At 36.1% G+C, this 21,207-nt stretch overlaps 2 protein-coding genes and 1 pseudogene across 2 annotated transcripts in view; 1 reads left to right on the plus strand and 2 right to left on the minus strand.

Annotated features, from left to right (window-relative positions):
• The window catches only part of LOC117930479, a 33,302-nt gene extending 29,867 nt beyond the window's left edge, over nt 1-3,435 (minus strand). Inside the window, exon 1 of the mRNA XM_034851133.1 lies at nt 3,335-3,435. Coding sequence (XP_034707024.1) covers nt 3,335-3,435 — 101 coding nt within the window. The remainder of the gene's footprint in view (nt 1-3,334) is intronic.
• Nucleotides 3,436-10,714: 7,279 nt separating this feature from the next.
• LOC117930480 lies at nt 10,715-11,288 on the plus strand (annotated as a pseudogene).
• A 543-nt stretch (nt 11,289-11,831) lies between these two features.
• Nucleotides 11,832-17,583, minus strand: LOC117930481 (putative disease resistance RPP13-like protein 1). The gene is made up of 2 exons (XM_034851134.1): nt 16,408-17,583; nt 11,832-11,882 (listed from the first exon to the last, which is right to left on the minus strand). The coding sequence occupies exons 1-2, from the start codon at nt 17,581-17,583 to the stop codon at nt 11,832-11,834; spliced, it is 1,227 nt and encodes a 408-aa protein (XP_034707025.1).
• Between the last annotated feature and the right edge of the window lie 3,624 nt (nt 17,584-21,207).

Below are 21,207 nucleotides of genomic sequence, written 5' to 3' on the forward strand. Positions count from 1 at the left end.
AAATAAGGAAAGTTTATGAGAAGGACTAAGAGAGTAAGCTTAAGGGCAAGTGATTCCTTTGTGACTTTTTAGGATACTAGAAAATGAGTGTCTAATTTAACTAAAGGGAAAAAGGAAAGTATACATTATTTTTTCATTGTTGAATACTTAGTGTTGGATTTCACTATTTATAGTGGATAGATTCTAAACCCACTGTCTATAATTCGTTATAGGATATTCAACAAGTGAGAAGGTTAGATGATAGGATTATACTTACCTTACCTTCAAATGCAAGGTTAGTTATGCAGGTTAGTGGGAGGTAATATCATTTTTTTATATGTATTCCATTATCACTTTGCCAAGTGATGAGAATAGTCAAATCTTAGGATTGAACCTAGTATCTTGACCTAGGTCATATTAATCTAAATACTGGTAAAGTCTAGACTCTTTGATTTCAAAAGATCTTCCAGTCTACAAATCCTATATAGATGGTAAAATGACCAAGAGAACTACAACCAAGGGATGTTTGGAGTTAGTTCATACTAACATGCATAGAACTTTTAATGTCCATGCATGGGGAGGGTATGGGTATTTCATCACTTTTAGTGATGATTATTCTAGGTTTGGATATGCACATAGGAAATTCGATGCCTTTCATACATTCATTGAAATTAAGACGGGATTAGATAACCTGTTACGTATACATACCTAGTCATTTCAATTAGATCAATGTGATATGTCTAGTAAGTTTCATTTTTTTTCATTGGAGCATGAGATTATTTCTCAGTTATGTGCACTTGATCTCTATTGCAACATAAAGTGGTGGAAAGAAGATATCAAACTCGTATGAACATAGTGAAATCGTGGATAGGTTTCTCATTTTTCCCATATTCTTTTAGGGATATGTCTTATAAACCGTGTAATACCTCTTTTTTTAAAAAGGAATATTAGTATATAAGATATATTAGAGAATTTTTGGGTTATTACCTTTATAGTCAGGATCATTAGAAGACATTTGTGAACATAAATGTCAAATTTTGTATGAAGACTATATGATAAGGAATAAGGCAAAAAGCGATATAGATTGGAAGATATATTAGATTGTAGTCCCACATTGTATAGGATAGTATGGATCCAAAGGATTAAAGGCGTACCATTCCTATGATTTCTAGTACACTAATGCCTCATCATAGTGGGAGGTTTATACCACATAGATTATGATGAAGCAGTGAGTAGTGTTTGTGCACACTTAAGGCAAAGAACTATAGAGAGGTAGTTAGAATCTTTGTATTTTAACATAGTTTGGGTTCCTTAAGTTGGTTTACAAGAGGAACACAAGAGTAGATGGAAAGCTTGAGTTTCTGTGGCTAAGATTGTAACTAAAAGTTATGGTTTGAAACTTTCTTTCAACCATGGAAAACCTTTTCAATAGTGGTCATAGTCAAATTCATCATATTACTCATATCTATTGTAGTGTATCTCATTTGTAAGATACAACAACCAAACCTTTTCATAGCAAATGACCTTTATGTGTACAAGAAGGCATAAGGAAGCGTAGTGATGCTCTAAGATCTTGCAGGTAGATGACAATCTACTCATTGGATATGATGTAAGGATATTATCATCGGTCAAGATCTGGTAGTTTACTCACTATTAAATGAAAATCTAGGGGAAGATGCAATATATTATTGGGATTAAGGTCTTTAGGATTGCAAGAATAGGAAAATTGCACCGTGTCACCTATATTGATGAACATTTGGTTAAGTACATGATGCAAAACTCCAAGAAGGGTTTGTTTCCCTTTGGGTTTAAGGTTGCCTTTCTCAAGATCAATGCCCTTGGACATCTATGGAGAGAGATTACATTAAAGCGGTATCCTATGCCTCTGCAATGGATAGTCTTAAGTATTCGATGCTATGTGCTAGACTAAATATTTTCTTTATTGGAGGAATAATGAGTGGATATTAGTCCATTTCCTTAGTAGAGCTTTGGGTAGGTGTCAAGCATGTATTCAAGTATCTTTGGAGAGTGATGGATTATATGCTTACGAATCTCTGTAATGAGTTAGTGTAGACCCTTCATTTTGTCCCCTTGGCACATACCTTGATTGAGTAGTCTTTCAATACCTTATAGCAGTTCTTGGAAGCCTATTGTTACTCACATATCTTACCTCTTTGAGTTATTCTGGATACTAGATACACATTTATGACAATTGGTTTGGACTTATTTAGGCCCATTAGGCACACCTGGCCCATTTAAGTACGCCTAGTCCTTTTAGGGATTGCTCCGACACCCCTAAGTCACTTGAATGGCTTGCATGGTTTACATGGCTCACGTAGCTTACATGAATATGCGTTACATACTTATATCTATTTATCTTCTTATTTATTTATTTATTTATTGATTCATTTCTTATTTAATTTTTTATATGTATGGCCATTGTATATTTTTGTTATCATTATCTTTATTGTTATCATTATTATTCTTACCAATATATTTTATTTTGGTTACTTTGTTATTGTTACTATTATTATTATTATTATTATTTATTTACTTTATGTTTTTACATTTATATTTTTTATATTTTTTTTATTTTATTCATTTATTTTATTTTATTTTATTTTGTTTTCATTTATTTTTAAAATGCTTATTTTATTTTATTTTATTTACTTAAAAAAAAAGTTTCTTGAAGAAAAATAAAAGAATTATTCTTTATAAGAAAAGAAAAGTCCATTAGAAACTACATGACTACCATGCATGGTTTAATTAGTAATGCCACTTTTGATGCATCATCTTGTACGTATTAGTATCAGGCACATTTTTTTCTTTCTCCTATTACTAGACTCATCACAACCTTGAAAATTCCAATGGCAGCCTAATAGGGCTGCATCAGAAGTTGTGGAAACTATGGAGAGGCATAGAAAAAGAGAGAAGATTAGGAAGGAGAAAAATGAAGGACTACATGGGAACCCACTACTACAAAAAATATATTCAATGACGTTCATTTCCTTGGCGCTTGCAAGAAACGTCAAGGAATTGTATTAATAATGGCGCTTATAGAAATTTGACTAACAATGACGTTTTTTGAATAAATATATTGGCGCTTATAGAATTTAGCTGAAAGTTGGCGCTTCTTCAAAGGTTTCGTTGGCGCTTTAAATATGTTGATACTTTTTTTAAGTGTCATTGTTTGTTGGAGTAACATTGACATTTGTAATAAATGTCATTATTTATGAGTTTATATATACCCTTCTTTTTCCCAATCTTTTCCAATTTAACAAACCCTCGATATCATAGATAGGAACCCTAGCCCCAAATCTACTAACAACAGCCACGACAAAGACCATCGGCAAACTCAATGGCAACCAGTAGAAACCCATCTGTCACCGCATCGGTGATAACATCAACTAGTCGGGATGCTCCTTCTACACTCAAGAGGATAACCTCGATAAACATCATTGGCAAGTTAAATCTCTACGTTTATTAGCCACTGCTGATGACCTTTCATCAGAAAATAACTGTCGCGAATAACATATGTCTCCATCACTGGAGAAATCTAGAAGGAAGAAGCCTTAACCCTTCTTCATAGATGAACTCCACTGTCGAGAGGCCCTAATTGATCTACCATCACCAAGATTTTGGGAACTTCTTCAAAAAATCAACACAGGTAAATCCCTCTCTTTAGGGTTTATTTTTTCTCATGCTTTGTCTGGAATTAAAGCTTCTATAATTCTTTTTTGATGGTGTCACAGCCTTTGTGATTTCGCACTAGAGACTCGAAGCCTCTATTGCTTATAGATATCAACTATCAGGTCTTTATGGTAATTTCCCTTCATTTTCTTCAACCCCCACCTTATTTGACATTTCGAATACCTCATCCTCTGTAATTTCCATGTAAAACTTTGTTCCTCGCCATCTGTTATTATCTAACCTAAGAGTATGCATGATAAGGGCTTGGAACAAATTTTAGCTCATCCTCAGGTGCAAATTTTAGTTTCTAGTTCTTATTGTTTGTTTTGTTTGCTTCTTTTCTTTTAGTTTTTAATGTGCTTGTGATTTAATATTGGAATTTGATTTATTTAATTTGTAGGATTGGATATTTATGTTTTATTGGTACGTTAAAGGTTAGGATTGTGGATTATTTTTCTAATGTAATGGTAGAACTTGATTTTTTGTGTGGATCACAAATGGGGTTGGTGATTCTAATATGAGACAGTTTTACACAATGTGTTGTTCTCATTTATGGGTCCTACAGTGAGGATGTTGATCGTAGGGAAATGAGGCTGCTGGTTCAGGGATGGGAGAGATTTTGGTGCACTGGGTTCCTTATAGATTGGTGGGTTTTTTAGTAGGGCCATAGCTCTCAATTAGGTGAAAGTTAGATTTCTAATGTGTTTGCTAAAATGTTTCTGTTTTTGGTATTAAGTTTATTAAAATTTACAAATTAAGGAATCATTTAGCAAAATTAATCCTAAGTTTCTATCAATTTATTGTTCTAGTGTTAGACTTTTAGATTTTTAATCATTTGTTGTTGCTCTATACCAGTGACATTGTTTTTTTTTTTCTTTTTTTTTCTCCTTTATGAGTATAAGAGTTTTCCTTTTTCCTAAAATTTTCTAGTTCTTTAGAGATTTGATAAGGCTTTGGTTTTTAGATTTGGACATTTAGCATTTTGAACTCTAGGATTTGAAGTTCAGTCTTATAGGTTTTTCAGTTCTTGAATTCAAGTTCACTTTAATGAAAATTATCATTTTGGATACTTAGATGTTTGTCTAAGCAGTAGCAGAATTTTTTAAAGGATAGTGAAAATTCATCAAAATCATTTTGTGGGACTTTTGATTTTGAGAAGTCTAATCCACCATCTATATGGCAACTTCTTGACAAGAGTTATCCATTCTGCAACTTAGATTAGAGAAAAGAAAGAAAAAAAAACTAGATGTTGTTAATGAAAATTAAAATACCTGCAAAGGGAAAGTTTGAGAAATGATCCAACTAGATGGTACTCTAGAAGCATAAATGACTTCCATTAGTGGGTTTTGATGGCAAAAAAAAAAAAAAAAAAAAAAAAAAACTGAAAATTCAAGGAATCATGAGGATTGCAATGTATTTTTTATTTCAAGGAATCATGAGGATTGTAAAAATAGGAATCTGTGGCACCTCATCTATGAGGTAAGTCTACATGTGTATAATATTTATTCCATATCTATTGAGTTACAGGAACTTTATTAAGGTTACAATTGAACCTCTTCCACTTTTTTCTTTCATTCATTGAATTTTGGTTGATGGTTTTTAACATATGTTTCTGGTTTCTATGTTTGCTCTGTTAATTTTATTTTTCCCAAGGTTGTCATTGCTTCCGTTTATGAAATGTCAATTTCTCCATTATATGTATTTGTTGCCCTTCGTTTTTGTTTTATTTATCTTCCGTATTTTGTTTAAGAAACAAATAGATGGATTCTATGTTCGGTAGTGGTATTTTTATAATAAATTGTCTTTTTTTTTCCTTGTCCAATTTTAAATGTGTACTACAATAATAGTATTGGTTGATCATGGGCTTGCATATGAGCATTGAGAAATGTTGCTTTAAGGAATTAAAGCTATGAACCATGCATGTTTTTGGTGTTAATAATATTCTAATATGATTTTAGAAAATATTCAATGGAAAAGTCCTTTCATGATTTCTATGAGCTTTGTGGGTTGGAAGGAGAGGGATTTCAAATGGAATGAGGAAAATGACAGAAAATGATGAGTCTTTGAGATGAGGAAGATGTGGAAGAAGGTGAGCATTTGAGAGGGGGTTTTATGAGTTTTCAAAAATTTAAGGTGATGTATGGGTTTGGTGAGGTAGGTAAAGAAATGGGTCTTAAGGGCAAAATAAGAGGTAAGATAGAATACCCTTGGTAATATAGATAGATTGGAAAGTACAGGGAAATCAAGTTACACAAACCTAAACCTTAATTTATTTCTTTTTCTCCTTTTTTCTTCCTCTTCTTTTTCCTGAATTTAACTAATCTCACAAGTTTTACTTCTAACATAGATTGCAATCACTAGCTAATAGAGGCTTTTTACTTGTTTAATGTGCCAGAGGATTTGGAATCTTGTTACTCAAGTGTACTTCCTGGTCAAGAATATTGTGTGGAAATATTTAACTGCTACTTCCCAGTCAAGAATATGGAAAGGAAATATTTAACTGCCACAAAATATTTCTATAGTTGAACTCTTTGAACAACCATTTTGTAACTTGGTAGAGTATGTCAGGGGAGTTTTACTGTCTGATTGTCCTACTGATTGCAAAAAATATTTAAGAAGCTGTCATATAAAAATATTATGAAATATGTATCAAGAGCACAATGATCACAATATACAGGGTTAAAATCCTTCCATTAATGCTAAAAAAAAAAAGGTAAAATAACTTCCATCTGTGTTATGTTTAGTGATAGCTTGGGTGTGATAAAACTGAAGTCGTATTGTTATAATTGTTGGCTTGGTCTTGTGATAGTTTGGCCTAGTAAAGAACAGTCATAGTGCTATCATTGTTTGGCTGGTTTACCATTTAAACTAAGGAACACAATAAGTTATCCTAAAACTTTATTTTATGTTAATGATTTTGGCTCTGTGCAATAATTAAGCGTCATACAATATTTTTGGACAGGAGGTGACCTACCAAAAATATTTTTGTACAGACTCTGGTCATCTTTTCATTCCTTGAACAGTTTACCAACCAAATCTCATGATGTATTTGTTATTTAATGCTAAATTAAGGATTGTTGTTTGGATTATTTATCTATTCGTTTTATGCATTCATTCTGAAGCTATTTCCAATAATTTTCTCCATGTGAAGCAATTATATAGAGATTTCTGTTTTGTTACTTGCCAGGGTCTATTGGTGAATCTGAAAAAGTCAAGTGGCATGGAACATGGGTTGTTAAAACAGTAATTAGAAGACAAATTTATGATGATCGTGTTACAATGTTTGTTAGATATACTTTCTTTTTCCTGTTTTCTTAGTTTGATGAATTTGTTTGAGTTAATGTTAAAGAAATATAATGCTAGATGATGATAACTTTTTATGTGAGCATGATCCTGATTACAGAGCATTTGTCAAAAGTAGGTTTTATTATGAATCTATTGTGTGGTCCTTTCCATAACCTTATTTATGGAATTGATTAATGATATATCCTATTTGTGGAAGCTTAATATTAGTTTAAGTTTAGATCATTATTGTGTGCATTGTTTGTATTGTCAAATTATAAAATTTAACATAGAAAATTCTATAATTTGGTTTAGAATTTGATTTGCTTAGAGTTGGTTTAAAATATTTACTATATGATGCTTAGCAGTTAGAAATTCCATTGGCAAGGATAAAGCTGAACAAAATTTGCATTGTGCCAAATAGTTGGGATCAGGCCCAACATATTATTCTCTAGCTCTACTGCTTGTATAAACTAGTATCAATTAAATTAGGCTACCCAATTTTTAACCTGTTCCTTAAGAGTGTTATTTGTACAGGTAGGCTTAGTTTTTAGATTTGCGAGCTTCAAGAACTAGGAAATATGAGAAGCCAATTGTGCTATCTGTTTGTTAGATAACAATATTCTTGCCTATATTTGCATAATCCTTGTAGCTGCTCACATACTGTGTTTTATTTTATCTGAATGGTTGTTGGATAAAGCTAGAAGCACAAAGTGGCTGCAGGGAAGCTCTTGGATTTAGGAGGTTCAAAGGTTTAGAATTCATGGTCCTATTTGTTTGGGGGCTTGTTAAATAACAATAGCTTGCCTATATTTGCATTATCCTTGTAGCTGCTCGCATAATCCTATCAAATGGTTGGGTAGACTTTTCAGAGATGCTTGAATTGATTCTTGACCATTGAATCTTTTTTGTCCACACAAAAATTTCTATTATCCAATCCAGCCTCTTATTTTTATTATTCAACCAGCCTCTTAAATTTTTTCTGTTTTTTCTATCATTGTACAAGTTCAACGAACCTCTAGCAAAAGTAGCCTCTTATTATTTTATTAAGGTGCTATTTTATTTTATATCTTTGATCAGTGTTGAAGTAGTTATTAACTTGTTAATCAATTAAATGGTGCTACGTGGGATCATATTCTTATTTTATTTTTTAAAGGAAAAGAAAATCTACTCAAATAAATATATATATATAATAGTGTAATGGTCTTCAAATTCAAAACATGAACCCCACTAATGGAGTGAATTGACATCCAGGTTGCATAAAAAATGCATGTAACAACTAAGATGAGTGGGCTAATTTTTAGTATTTAGTATTGAGTTATCTTATTTACATCTCGAATTTTCCAAAATATATTGTAAACATCAAAGATAGTTGTATTATAGAGACAAGAAGATCTCAGTATCTTATTATGTTTTACCCTTTTTATTTGCTAAGGATGTCTTCTAAAATTTTATTTGTTTTTTTTATTCTCAACTCTTTGAAGTATAAATTTTTGTTCACATTATAGAATGAAAATTGTTTTTCCATTACGACTTTCAAGATAAGATTTTCTATATCATACATATAGTCTTATAAGCTATTTAATTATATATTAAATTTCATAGTTCTCATATATGACTTACTTTTTCATCAACTTAATTATCTTATGAACTTTTTAATGTTTTTAAAATCATGTCTCTTATAGTATAATCTCATGATGATTGTATAGCATAACTCTAGTACTTTTATTTTTTCCATGGAACAATATGTATTTTGATCCATCCACTTATTAGTATAAATGTTAAGGTAATGTTATTTTCTTTCTAAGTTTAGCTTTTCAATGCTTTTTGTGGGGTGTATTTCCATCTATTAGAATTTCCAGTCAACCATTTCTTAAAGTTCATTGAAGTTGAGATACTCCTAATTTAGGAGCTCAAGGACCTCTCTTCCTTTTCACACATTTTTTTTCCATTATTAAAATAATTCTCTGTGTTAAAGAATGATAATCCAGGTTGTAGTAAATTAGAAAACATAAATCTTAGGAATTGACTTAAATGTTTATTCAATAATTTTGTATTTTTAGAATATTACCAAAGTAAACCAAGTGGAAGCATAATATGGTACAACAATGAAAATTATTTATTTATTTTATTTTTATTTTTAACTTTAAAGTTTAGGTTAGTGAGCAAGCTTGAGTAGTCTAAATTAATTCTATGAAGGTCATAGTTTCAATAATGTTTATTGTTGTTATATGTATAATTTAAAGGTTTTTTTTCTTCTTCTTTTGTTTACAGGTTGCAAATGAAATCAATATGATCTTCAAGGTGTCAAAAGAAGAAAAATTGTCACGTTGAAGAAAGTGATTCCAAAATCATGAAGATTACGTGATTGAACTCATTAGGAGGTTGAATTAGGTTTTTGCATATTATGGTTTATTTAATGGTTTTTTTCCTTAGCTTTTGTTCTTATATTAAAAGAATTGTAAATTATAGTCCAACAATTTGTGTGTAATCATTATATAAGTAGTTATATTAATTGCTTAGATTAGGTAATTGTATATTAGTTTTTGGAATTTTAATTGGTAAAGTTTTATTCAATTTTATGGTGTAAAATTATTTTTTCTTTAATTTAATTATAGGAAATTCATTATTTTAATAAAAAATAAAATCATTTTTTTATTAGAACATGTTCAAAAATGACATTTTTATAGGTGTCATTCTTAAAATAAGTCAAAGATGACACTTCTATAAGTGTCAAGATTGATAATTTTGTAAAAATTCTTTAATAGAAAACACTTAGAGATGACGCTTTTAGAAGTGTCATTGTTAATATTAATCAAAGACGACACTTGTTAGAAGTGTCATAGAAAACATAAAATCAAAGATGGCGCTCCTTAGAAGTGTCATTGTTGATTGAAACCTATAATGACAGGCTAGGAGATGACACTTGAGGGAAGCGTCATCTTTTGCCTTCCTTGACACTTAAAAAGCGTCATTATTCCCTTTTTTTCTTGTAGTGACCAGTAGACTGCATGGGAAGAAGGCTGATTTTTGAAAAATTAAGGGTGGAAAAAAAGGATGCTTTGAAAAAAGGAGAGGAGACCAAGTTTCCAAAGGTTTTTCGGCATGGGAAAAAGAAAGGATTTTTAGGGAAAAAAAAAAACAAATCATGGGGGGGCCATGAAGAAGCAAAGAAGTATTCAGATTGAAGGTGTGAGAGAGGGGTCCAAAAAGAAAAAGGCATTTAGGAAGGAAGGAGTTGTAGAAAAATCAGCTTGGAAGAAAAACAGAGAAAATGAGTCGGGAAGGGAAGAACATAGGTGTGATTTCCATAAGCTACTAGGTTTTTTCATTTTCATATAGTTCCATCAGGTTTTCTGTGTATATTGGGATTCCATTTTGATGTCTGAATGCGAGCATTGGGCACTTTTACATATTCTTATAAAATCCGAGTTTGTTTGCATGTATTTTATGTTTGATTTCGTACCTATTTCCTTGGCTTTGTTTTGGGATTCCGTATGAGATGCTTACAATCATGTTTTGATTTCCATTTGAAATCCATTTGCTTTCCATTTGAAATGCATTTGCTTTCATTCACATACATCTCAGCCCGTTGATAACTCATGAAATGTGGCTTTGCTTAGTAAATCTTCGGATTTCCCACTCTTGCTTTATTGTTTTAGCAATTTTTCTTCTCTATATACCTCTGTTCCTGTGTATCAAGTTGTAGAATGTTTTGGTTTGTGTATCGCCATTTAAGAGTACAATCCCAGAGGGTGAAAACATGCTTCGAGCTTAGATTCTAAAGGTGGGTAATGGCTGTGATGTGTTTGACTGTGTTTCCACTTATGTCTACAGGCAACAGCGGAGGATTGGTGTTCTAAGTGGGAGTGGAATGGAAACGAATGTAAGCATCAAGTAGTTGGTGCCCGTTAGGGCATTTTTGATGTGACATGGAAGGTTTGAGATACTTTCGTTATCTGGATCCTTCTTACCACCGCTTGCGCCGCCTGGTGCAACTGGTTTAACCATTTTCTTGGCCAGAGGGCATGGCCAAGTCATCAGGGTAGCATGGTGGGTGACCTGACTATGGCAGGGCCAGTTATCGTGATCGCATAATCATCTACTGATGTGACCTATAAGCGATTGTTGTTAGATGAGGAGGAGCTGCTCTAGATGCAACTACAAGTACCATAGTCTCCAAGTGATGGAGGCGGTGGTGGCAGCGGTGGTGTCAATAGCCCATTTCCCGATTCATCGACAGGGCTTCTATTCTTCAATTTGCTCTAAATATGCCGAATTGTCAGTTACCTATGGACAGTTGAGCTGGGAACTCAGGAGTTAGGCCATTGTTTTGATGAGAAATGGATGTTAATTGTGTAAATTAGATTTGGCACTACTTGGGTAAGATGGGGTTCTTGGGTTACAAGGAAAATCTTCATAACAATCATAGCAGCTCCAAATATGTCTTCACTGGCGACAACTCACATGCTCATCGCTGCTGGAATGTTCAAGTTTGCCTTTGTGTTATTGCTTCAGGAGCTTTTGCTCATGCTTCATCCGGTCATCATGATGGTGTAATAACATTTGATTGGTTTACTTCTAGTGAGTGGGTTTTGGTAACTGGGGGGATGTGATGATGCAATACGATTTTGAGACATCATACGTGCTGGATGTTTTCTTGTTTTAGATCAATCCCAATCATAACTTGGTTGACACCCACCCAACCAAAGCTCTCTTCTTCCACATCCTAATGGTATGGTTCAGCCGCATTCTAGAGCTATCACGACTGCTCCTTCGAAGCCCACGATCGGGGCTACTGCCCCACTAGCGGCTGCTGTGACTCTTTTTTTTGCAACGGCATGGGCAGCGCACCTTCGACCACCCTCACCGAGACCACCCTAGGTTCGAAGTAGGATTTTTACGACGTGAACCTCGTCGACGGTGGCAATCTAGACACCCTCCAGTGCACCATGTAATAGCCATATGCAATCCTCTTGATTTTTTCTTCTTTTAATGTTAAAAATTTATTTATTTATTTATTCTTTACTTTTTTTTTCTCCATTCTGAAATAACTCTTTAAAATTCCAATTTTTTTTTTAAATCTAATTTTCAAGATTTCAATTTTCAAATGATTTCCAAAACTACCATTCTAAAAAAATTTCCAAAATTTGAAATTTAATGTTTAAAATACCATTTCCAAAATTTCCAAAATAAATTTCAAATTTAATTTTTAAAATACCATTTCCAAAATTTCCAAAATTCCAAAATTTCAAATTTAATTTTCAAAACTCCCATTTTTAATATTTTTTAATATAAAAAATGAATAAGTTTTCATATTCCAAAATAATGGAATTTATGAGAATTAATTCATAACAAAAATAAATTGGGCTTTCGTGGGGCTCCAACATTCATAACATTTCTTTCGGAAATAATTCAAGTGAATTGTATAGTTGATATTGTTTGATTTTGATTGGTTTTGTGTGAGATATTTTACACTTATCATTGTACACTAACTTTGTTTCATGATAACACTTTATTACCTGCTGCCAAGGTACGCTTTCTCTTTCACTTTGTTTATTTATTCGTTATCATGACCTGCTTTTAATCTATGATCATTTTGGTATCCATTGATCTCCTAGTTAATTGTCATGCTTGCCTCAATTTATTTAGTAGAGACTCATTTCTAGGGACTTAAAGGGATGCTATGAAATCTTTTTTTTCATACCTTCCCAACAAGTAACCTGACCCTCAGACTCGACTTTGGTTTTCCACAAATTGTCTTTTCCAAATAAGGAGTCACACTTAGGGTTTTCTTTCTTATTTTGTTTTCCCTTAAAAATAAAACAAAAATAAGTGGCAACTCCAAGTCTTTTCTAAAAATCATATTTTTCACCAAATAAACAAAAAACGAGTCATGTCATCGAGTGGGAATGCATCGAGCTAAAATGCAGGGTCCATAAAATGGCGACTCCACTAGGGGTTTTTGAGGGTTAAGCTTGAACTTAAATTGATTCAAATATGGTGTTTGATTAGTTAGTTGATGGATACCTTCCTTTTATGCTTCTCCATGCTTGAGTGATCATAACACATTGAGGATTTTGTTATGGCGATTTGCCATGCTTGATTGCTATATCTATTTAAGATGTTGACATGCTGATGATATTAATTGATTCTCATATTTGTCTTAACATATTGATTCTATTATTGCCATGATTATCCTGCTCACTCTGACATGTATGTTGATATTACTATATATCTTGTCTTAGTATTGATTCTCTTGCTTGAATATTATCTTGATTATTTTCGAGTATGTTATCCTTGCTATTCATTTTGTTTTCATATGCTCATTTAGATTGTGTGTGGACATGGATGATATATTTGCACCCTGCTTGATTGTTTGTTGCATGACTGCTCTTCTCCTATGTGTTTGCATGTTGCTTGTCTATGTAGGTCACACATCTATCCCCTTACCTTCAACCCACTGGTTTCGGTCATTTTCTTCATTTCGGCTCTCATTTTTACAAGTGTGAGGCCTTGTGTGTGTGTTTTTTCTTTGACTGAGCTAGTGGTTAGGAGTACGGTCTAGCGACGGGCTATATCGATGTTTGGAAGCATTCTGGAGGAGGTCGAAACACTGATGTTGATTGGAGTCCGATCTTTGAAGACTTGTATAGCCCAGAGCTAGGTTTCATGGATATTTGTGTGATCAGTGTGTTTTTTTTTTTTTTTAGCTTCATAGGATTTTTGGATGCACCCACACCACTCACTATGCACTTTAGCTGACTATTAAGTGTTGAAAGTTGCGAGAGCTTTTACCATAGGAAACCGCCTGGAATGTCGAGGTAGTGCATGTGTGGAGGTGATGACCACCTTGTATGGAAGTGCCCCATCTCTTCAGAGGCGTGCAGAGGGTTGCGTACCTCCAGATGGTATGATTGCTTCTACTAGGGATCCTTTAAAGTCCACTCTTCCCCTTTTAGAGCAACCTTAGCCTTGTAGGTTGAGCCTTAGATCCTCCCATTAGGATTCCTTTCCTATACGTGGGTGCATCTATGGGCCTTCAAAGCTGAGTTAATGGCGATAAGTTTAGTTACCTTCGTATTAGTCTCTTATATATTTGTTTAGAATTGATAGACATTCGTTGTAGAGTTTCCTTTACACTATCTCTTATCTAGTATTTCCACTATTATAGGAGTATTGATACGTTCGTTTTGGGTTCATGATTACTACCAAAAAGTGCTATTTTGTAGACCTAATTATAATGGTTTTAAGCACCTTTGTGTAGTAATCATATTCATTTAACCCAATTAATTCATTAAGATCCTTAGTAATTGGTTTTAACCATTTTTGTGGCAAGTTTACATGTTTATATCAGCTTATGAATCAATTCAAGCATGCCAAATGATGGAGGAGCTACTTAGACAAGCCAACCAAAGAAGAAAAGCAAAGAAAAGCAAAGAAAAGCAAAGAGAAGCAAAGAAAAGCAAAAGAAAAGCAAAGAGAAGCAAGGAGGAAATCTGAGGTCAGCAGCTGCAGTGTTCTTTGGCACTTTTGGAGCACTTCCCGAAGTCCATTTTCTACATGCTATATACCGTTTCAAAGCTCAAGAAGTCAAGAATCCAACGCTTCAAACCGTGCACGATTTGGAGCTGAAACGAGGAAGTTATGGCCTTCGGAAGAAAACTGCTCCAGGTGTGCGAAAATTTCGCACACCTTCTGAATGGTGTGCGAATTTCGCACACCTCCTGATCAGGTGTGCGAATTTCGCACACCCCTTCCCCTGTTTTGCCGACTCCACACGAGATATTTTCTTTTAGATATTTTTGTATAAATTTCCATTCTTCTCCTTGTAATCCACCAATCATAAGATTTCTTAGCTAGGAAGGATGGAAAAGCTTCTCTATATAAACTCCTTTGCATCCGTTGAAACATATGGAGGAAGATATGTAATATACCCATATATATTGAAATATACCACAAAGCCTTGCTCTGTTTCTCCTTCTCTTTTCTTTCTTATTTTCTTAGTAGCCAAACATCCTTGGTGGATGAAATCCCCAAGGATGAGAGGCTAACCTTTTAAGTTTCTCAAAGTATGGATGTTATGTGATGGCTTGGATGCATTCCCATGGAAATTTCTCGCACCCGGAAGGTAAGGTAGTCGTTTTTCATTAATGGTTCATTAATGCAAAGTTTAGTTTTTATTTCCATTAGACAACTTCCAATGGCCAATACTTGATAAGCTTTTGGATTTCTATCCATTAGTTATCTCCTACGAGCTATTGGAAGGTGAGGTTTTCAATTCCAAGTTTTGCATTAATCCATTAGAACCAATTTCAATGGCCATTGAAAGGTGAGTTTATCACTTGGAATGACTTTGAGTTGCCAATATTTGGTAAGCTTTTGGCTTTAGACCATTAGTTATCTCTTACGAGCCATTCAAAGGAAGTCTAAGGTGACTAACCATTGATGAAATTCACTACCATCTGTTTTGCCATTTTAAAGGATTAAAACTTGATTTGCTAAATCCATACCGGTTCGGGAAGCAAGCATCACCATAGTTGCAACCCCAACGCGAGGAGCCTATCCTGAGATTTCCAATTTGCATAAGAGCTAGAGCATAGCTATCCTATCTTTGAGAAACTTGTTTTTACACCCTTTCATTTTAGTCTTTAATGTTAGCTTAAATTAGTTTAAATCTTTCTGAACCATTTACATCTTCTTTTAAAGCTAACATCCATAAGAAAATCACCTATTTTCCTAATTTGAATATCACTTGTGTTTGCGAAAACCCTTCCCAGTGAACGATCCTAGAACCACTATGCTATAGTAGCTTGGCTACTTTAGTAATAGTATCTAAGGTATAAATTTTGTTGATACGCCTTTAAAGCTAAGCTACCATGAGTCGCATCAAATGGCGTCGTTGCCGGGGATGAATCAAATGGCGCTGTTCCATGAGTTGCATCAGTTCAGCTTCCGGGATCAAAATGAGAGGTAGATTGATTAGAGTGTTAGACCAGTCAGATTAGGCAGATATGGATTTGCAGGTGGTTACAGTTGATCAGTTTGCTGCTGCTATGGCTTCGATCCAGGAGACCATAACTAGTCTTGGTCAGATGATGGATGGGCAGTAGGCCCAATAGGTTCCAGTTCAGGAGAGTGTGCAGTATGATCCCTGATTACTACTCAAAAAGTGTTATTTGATAGCTTATAATTAATCCTTTTAAACACTTTTGAGTAGTAGTTAGTGCCTTTTAACCCAATTAGCATGTTAAGGCCCCTTTCAATCAATTCTAATCAAATTGTGTAAGTTTTGGTGTTTTTGTTAGTATTTTGATCACCAAAGCATTATGAGATTGAGGAAAGTTATATGGAATCCTTGGATAAGAATGGGAAGCTCAGAAGCATGAAGAATCAAAGCTTTGAAGCATTTTTGCCATAAGCAAAGTCTGGAATGCAAGGGAAAGCAAAGAGAACCCAGCCGAGTGCTTTCACAGCCAAAGGCAATCCTTGGCACTTGTCCACAATCTGTCTGCCTATGCGTTCAAGCTCAAGGAATGCGTTGGGGTCTTTATCTCCAAATGCATGCTTTTTAAACAGGGACCAACTATCTTCAGAGCTTAATTTCCCAAGATCATGAGTAGGGGCCGCTTTCATGGCTTCTGCAACAGATTTATCACGACTGGTCACAACAATCTTGCTTCCCTCTGCTGCAGCGAGGAGTGGAGTTCGTAGACGTTCCCAACCTTCACGATCACTAAGCTCCATGTCACCTTCATCACGAGGCTTCAAATTCCAGACGTCATCAAGAACAAGCAGAAACTTCTTGTTACTAAGTTGCTCTTTGAGTTGAAGCTGAAGCTTATTTAGGCTGTCAGAATCAGTTTTAGAACCGATTTCGTCTAGAATTGTTTTAGTGACCTTGATAAGGAGAAACTCAGTGGAAACACAGACCCATGCTTGCAAGTCGAAGTGTTTCTTCACTTCCTCACCGTTATAGAGAAGCCGAGCAAGCGTGGTCTTGCCGCTGCCGCCCATGCCCACTATGGACATCACCCCCATTTTGTCGCCTGTTGTATTGTCAGAAAGCAACCACTCCACCATCTCCTTCTGAATTTCATCCCTGCCGACAACAATGGAGCCATCCTCCAAAGAAGTGGACATTGGTGATCTTGGTCTTGGTGACCGTTTCTCGCCCCCACCTTCTGCTAGCCCCAACCGAACTATTTCTCCTCCGATTTTTTCCAGTAGATCAATCATGCCCCTGACCCTGGACTCCATGCTTTTGATAGCAAATGGAGCCTTCACACAAGCAGAGAACTTGTTCCATTTCCACGCCTTAAGAGTTCCGCCGGTTTGGGAGTCAGCAGCTTCCATCTTGCAACGCAAAGCGTCGGTAGCGATCTCGTCCAACAGGTCTTCCGCACCATACACAGCATCCTTGACATGGACGAGCCACTCTTTGACATTTGGGTTCGAAAATTGCTTCACCTCCGCATCATTGAGCACATTGAGAACAACCACGAGTTTCCTCTTCAACTCGTTGAGGAGTTCATCGCTAAGGTTCCGTCGCCGAATGAAGTTTATGAGCTCTGGAGAAGCCAACCTTTCGAATAGAACTTGAAGCGAAGCTGAGAGGAGGACGTCCGCCATATCTGTGTCGACTGTTGCTTTGCAATAGGAATTCAGAGGATTGGTGTCTGTTATCGCGATACCACCAAACTGCAGAAGACTGGGTTTGGAATACCACACTGCAGAATGGCTGGAGGAATCATTATTGGTGGTGGACCCAGCCGCCCAGATATTTGTCAAACACCATATACGAACCTTTTGCTGCGAAGTGATTTCGTAGCCCTTTTTGTGCGTCTGCGAAATCTCGCAGACCTCATTATGCACCTGCGAAGTGGTCCTTAGTGCTTCCCGATATTTGTAACCGACACTTGGAGATATTTTTCATTAGATTTTTGTTGCCTAAATGCCCAAATTCTCCTTGTAAGTCACCAATGATAGGATTCCTTAGTTTTTAAGTTAGGAATTTGGCTAAAATATCGATGTAATAGTTGATTATGTGATTTTGGTATAAAGGGAGCCCGAGGAGCCTGTTCTGAGGGTGATGAACCTTTTGTAAAAGTTTCAAAGCAAGAAAAACACAGAGCTTGAGCTCTGCTTTACCTTCTCACTTTGATTGTGTTTTTTACTTATTTTACTAAGTTATGCACTCTCTGAGGAGCTTTCCCCAGAGAATGAGTAACTAAACCTTTTAGTTCCTTGGAGTTAAGGTAGTCGGGAAAGGTTCCAAGTGCAAGAATCAGAAGCTTTGTGGTTTCAGCTATGAATGAGGAGTAAGTGTGTCCCATGAATGGTTTCTACGTTTTTAGTTAACTTAAAACCCCTTGGAGTCACCTGGGCCAACACTTGGTAAGGCAAGTGATCTCTAACCATGGAGATGCACTAGTTTACCCCTTGCGAGCCTCTGGTAGGTGACTTAAAGGTAGGATTTTCTAGAATTGCCAACACTTGGTAAGCTTTTGGACTCTAAGGAGACATCCATTAGTTATCTCTTGCGAGCTTGTGAAAGGAAGTCCAAGGTTAAAGATCACCTTGAATGGTAAAGGCTAGTGAGAGGCTCAAACCATTGCAAGTTGCATCAGTGAGAGACTTAAAGCTGAAATCCAATTGAGGGATGCATTTGTGCAGCACCTGTTAGAGAATTGACTTTATGTTAATTCTCTAATGTGAGGAATTGAACCAACTGACCGGAGCTATGCTATTGCATGAGGAACCTCCCCTGTAAACCTAAATCTCCAAGGAATGCTTTTCCTCTTAAGTAATTTTCATCACTTGCTGTGTAGTTAATCTAAGTTCAAACCTTTTTCAACCAAAGTTTGTGTTTTATTCCTTAAGCTAATCTTGAAATGAAACAACACCAATTCACTTTGAATTGGTATCATTTTCAACTTGAGTACCCTTCCCAGTGGAACGATCCTAGAGCCACTATGCTATAGTAGCTTTTTATTTGCTACCCTAGTTCATGGTGTTATAGGTTAAAAATTTTGTTGATTACTCCCGCCATCAAGGAGCACCAGCTGGACACAAATCAGCTGAGACACCAATTAGGCATGAATCAATCCCACTATTCTGCCACCTTTCCCACCTAGTCAGATAGCTCCACAGAACACTCAGATACCACCACCTCCCCCACTTAGTTAGACAGTTCTATAACTTACACCATTTACTTCACAGAGTCAAACTGAGGTTGCCCCACTGCTTTCCATGGTGGTTGTTCCGACCTCGAAGGATGCCCATGCACGCATGGATAGGCTTGAGTAGAGGATGAGAAAGTTGAGAGTATCAGATGGAGGAATGGTATGGGATGATTTTGATGGACTACTAGTGGCCATTCTGCTGGCCAAGTTCAGGATGTCAGAGATCGAGTGATACACGAGGATTGGATGCCCCCGCATTCATTTGAGACTATATAGTACTATGATGAGGACCCAAGATTTGGATGAGGCTCAGATGATTATGTTATTCCCCATGTCCTTGAATAGGGCGCCCCAGTGTTGGTTTACTTCTTTGGATGTGTCACGTTGTCGTACATAGGATGATTTAGCTTAGGAGTTTCTACGATAATTTGTATTTAACATTGTCATAGATGTCTCATAGAGAGAGTTAGAGGCCTTGACGCAGAGGCCTGATGAGACAGTCACATCATTCATTTCCCGTTGGAGGAAGAAGATTGCCCAGATCATTGATAGGTTATCTAAGAGGGATCATATCAGCATGATTATGAAAAGCTTGCCACCTCGATTTGCTAGGCATTTGATGGGATTCCCACATGTGGACTTAGGATCTTTGGTGTAGGCATTATATGGTATTGAAGAGGGTATTACTAGAGGATTATGGCCTGATTCTTTCCCTTCAGACTCAAAAGAGAATAAACCAGCTATTGGACAGAGATCAAGGGACATCAGTGCCATCAGTGCCACCAGACCAAGTCCCCCTATATATTATCATATAGTTGGGTAGACTTCCGGAGTTTATTACCCACCATCACCCCATGTGCAGTATAGGTCACCTGTTCATTCTTGACTTATGTCTCCCACATATCTACACCCAGCTCCACAACCAGTTTATGCTACTCAGGTCACATAGAGGCTTCCCGCTCATTATCCCCAGCCTAGGGCTCCACCTGCACAGAGACAGATGCAACAGTTTTCCCAGTTGGGAATGCCTTTGAGTCGAGCTTTCCAGAAGCTCATAGAGAGAGGATTGTTGACTGCATTGGCACCGAGACCACCACCTCAGCCTATGCTACCTCAGTTCAGGTTAGACCTTCACTATGCTTACAATCAGGGTCCAGGACATGACACTGATCGCCTCTCTTCTTTGAGATATGCTATTCAAGACTTGATAGATCAGGGTCTGGTTAACTTAGGGCAACCAAGTGTGACCACAAACCCTTTACCTGCTCACACCACACATTCAGTGCCTTCGCCTACTGGTGGTATTTATCACATGGATTTTGTTCAAGATGACGTCATACACAAGCTAAGTTAGGATAATGGATTGTCTGAGATGATTGTTCCAAACAATGGCTATAAGATTATAGGAGTTACATCAGATTTTTCGATCCCTGCACTATTCAATATGATCCCAAATAGAGCGCCATTTTAGGTTATTCCTTCTACGCCATCAGATGTTGGGCATGGGGACATGTTTGTTCTGTTTATTCTATGGCATAAGGATGTTGATGTGGATGTACAAGTTATGACTCATAGTGGGAGGATAGCTCAAGTTGCACCTCTAATTACTAGACCATTTGGTGGTATGAACTCTCGTGAGGAGGTCAGAAGGGAGAATGATGAGATCTTGAGACAGTTGCAGAGCACCCAAGCTCGAATATCCATTTAGAGTTTGTTGGCCACTTCTAGTACTCATAGAGATGCACTTATTCGAGCCTTGAGTCAGATACGTGTTAAGACCTCTACTACCTCAAAGGGATTGATTCATCTAATGACAGCCGATAGGGCCACCTGCATTGTGTTTTCTGCTGATGATTTACTACCAGAGGGTTTTGACCTCACCCGTCTTCTCTAGATTTTAGTTGTTTGTTCAGGCCACAGAGTCCCGTTTGTCTTATTGGACAATGGCTATGCTCTAAATGTTTGTCCATTAGCCACTACTATAGCCCTCGACTTTGCACCCTCAGATTTTGGTCCCTCTGCACAAACAGTGAGAGCTTATGACAACACTCAAAGGGAGGTCATGGGCACT

The sequence above is a fragment of the Vitis riparia genome, chromosome 14, assembly GCF_004353265.1.
Source record: "Vitis riparia cultivar Riparia Gloire de Montpellier isolate 1030 chromosome 14, EGFV_Vit.rip_1.0, whole genome shotgun sequence".
Classification (NCBI taxonomy): domain Eukaryota; kingdom Viridiplantae; phylum Streptophyta; class Magnoliopsida; order Vitales; family Vitaceae; genus Vitis; species Vitis riparia.

Bases quoted from the DNA above. Each gene is read 5' to 3' on its own strand.
- LOC117930481 (XM_034851134.1), bottom strand. From the start codon at position 17,583: ATGGCGGACGTCCTCCTCTCAGCTTCGCTTCAAGTTCTATTCGAAAGG. The intron at 11,883-16,407 runs GTTCTCTTTGCT...GAGGGTGTCTAG, and splicing joins CTGTGAAAGCACTCGGCTGG to ATTGCCACCGTCGACGAGGT.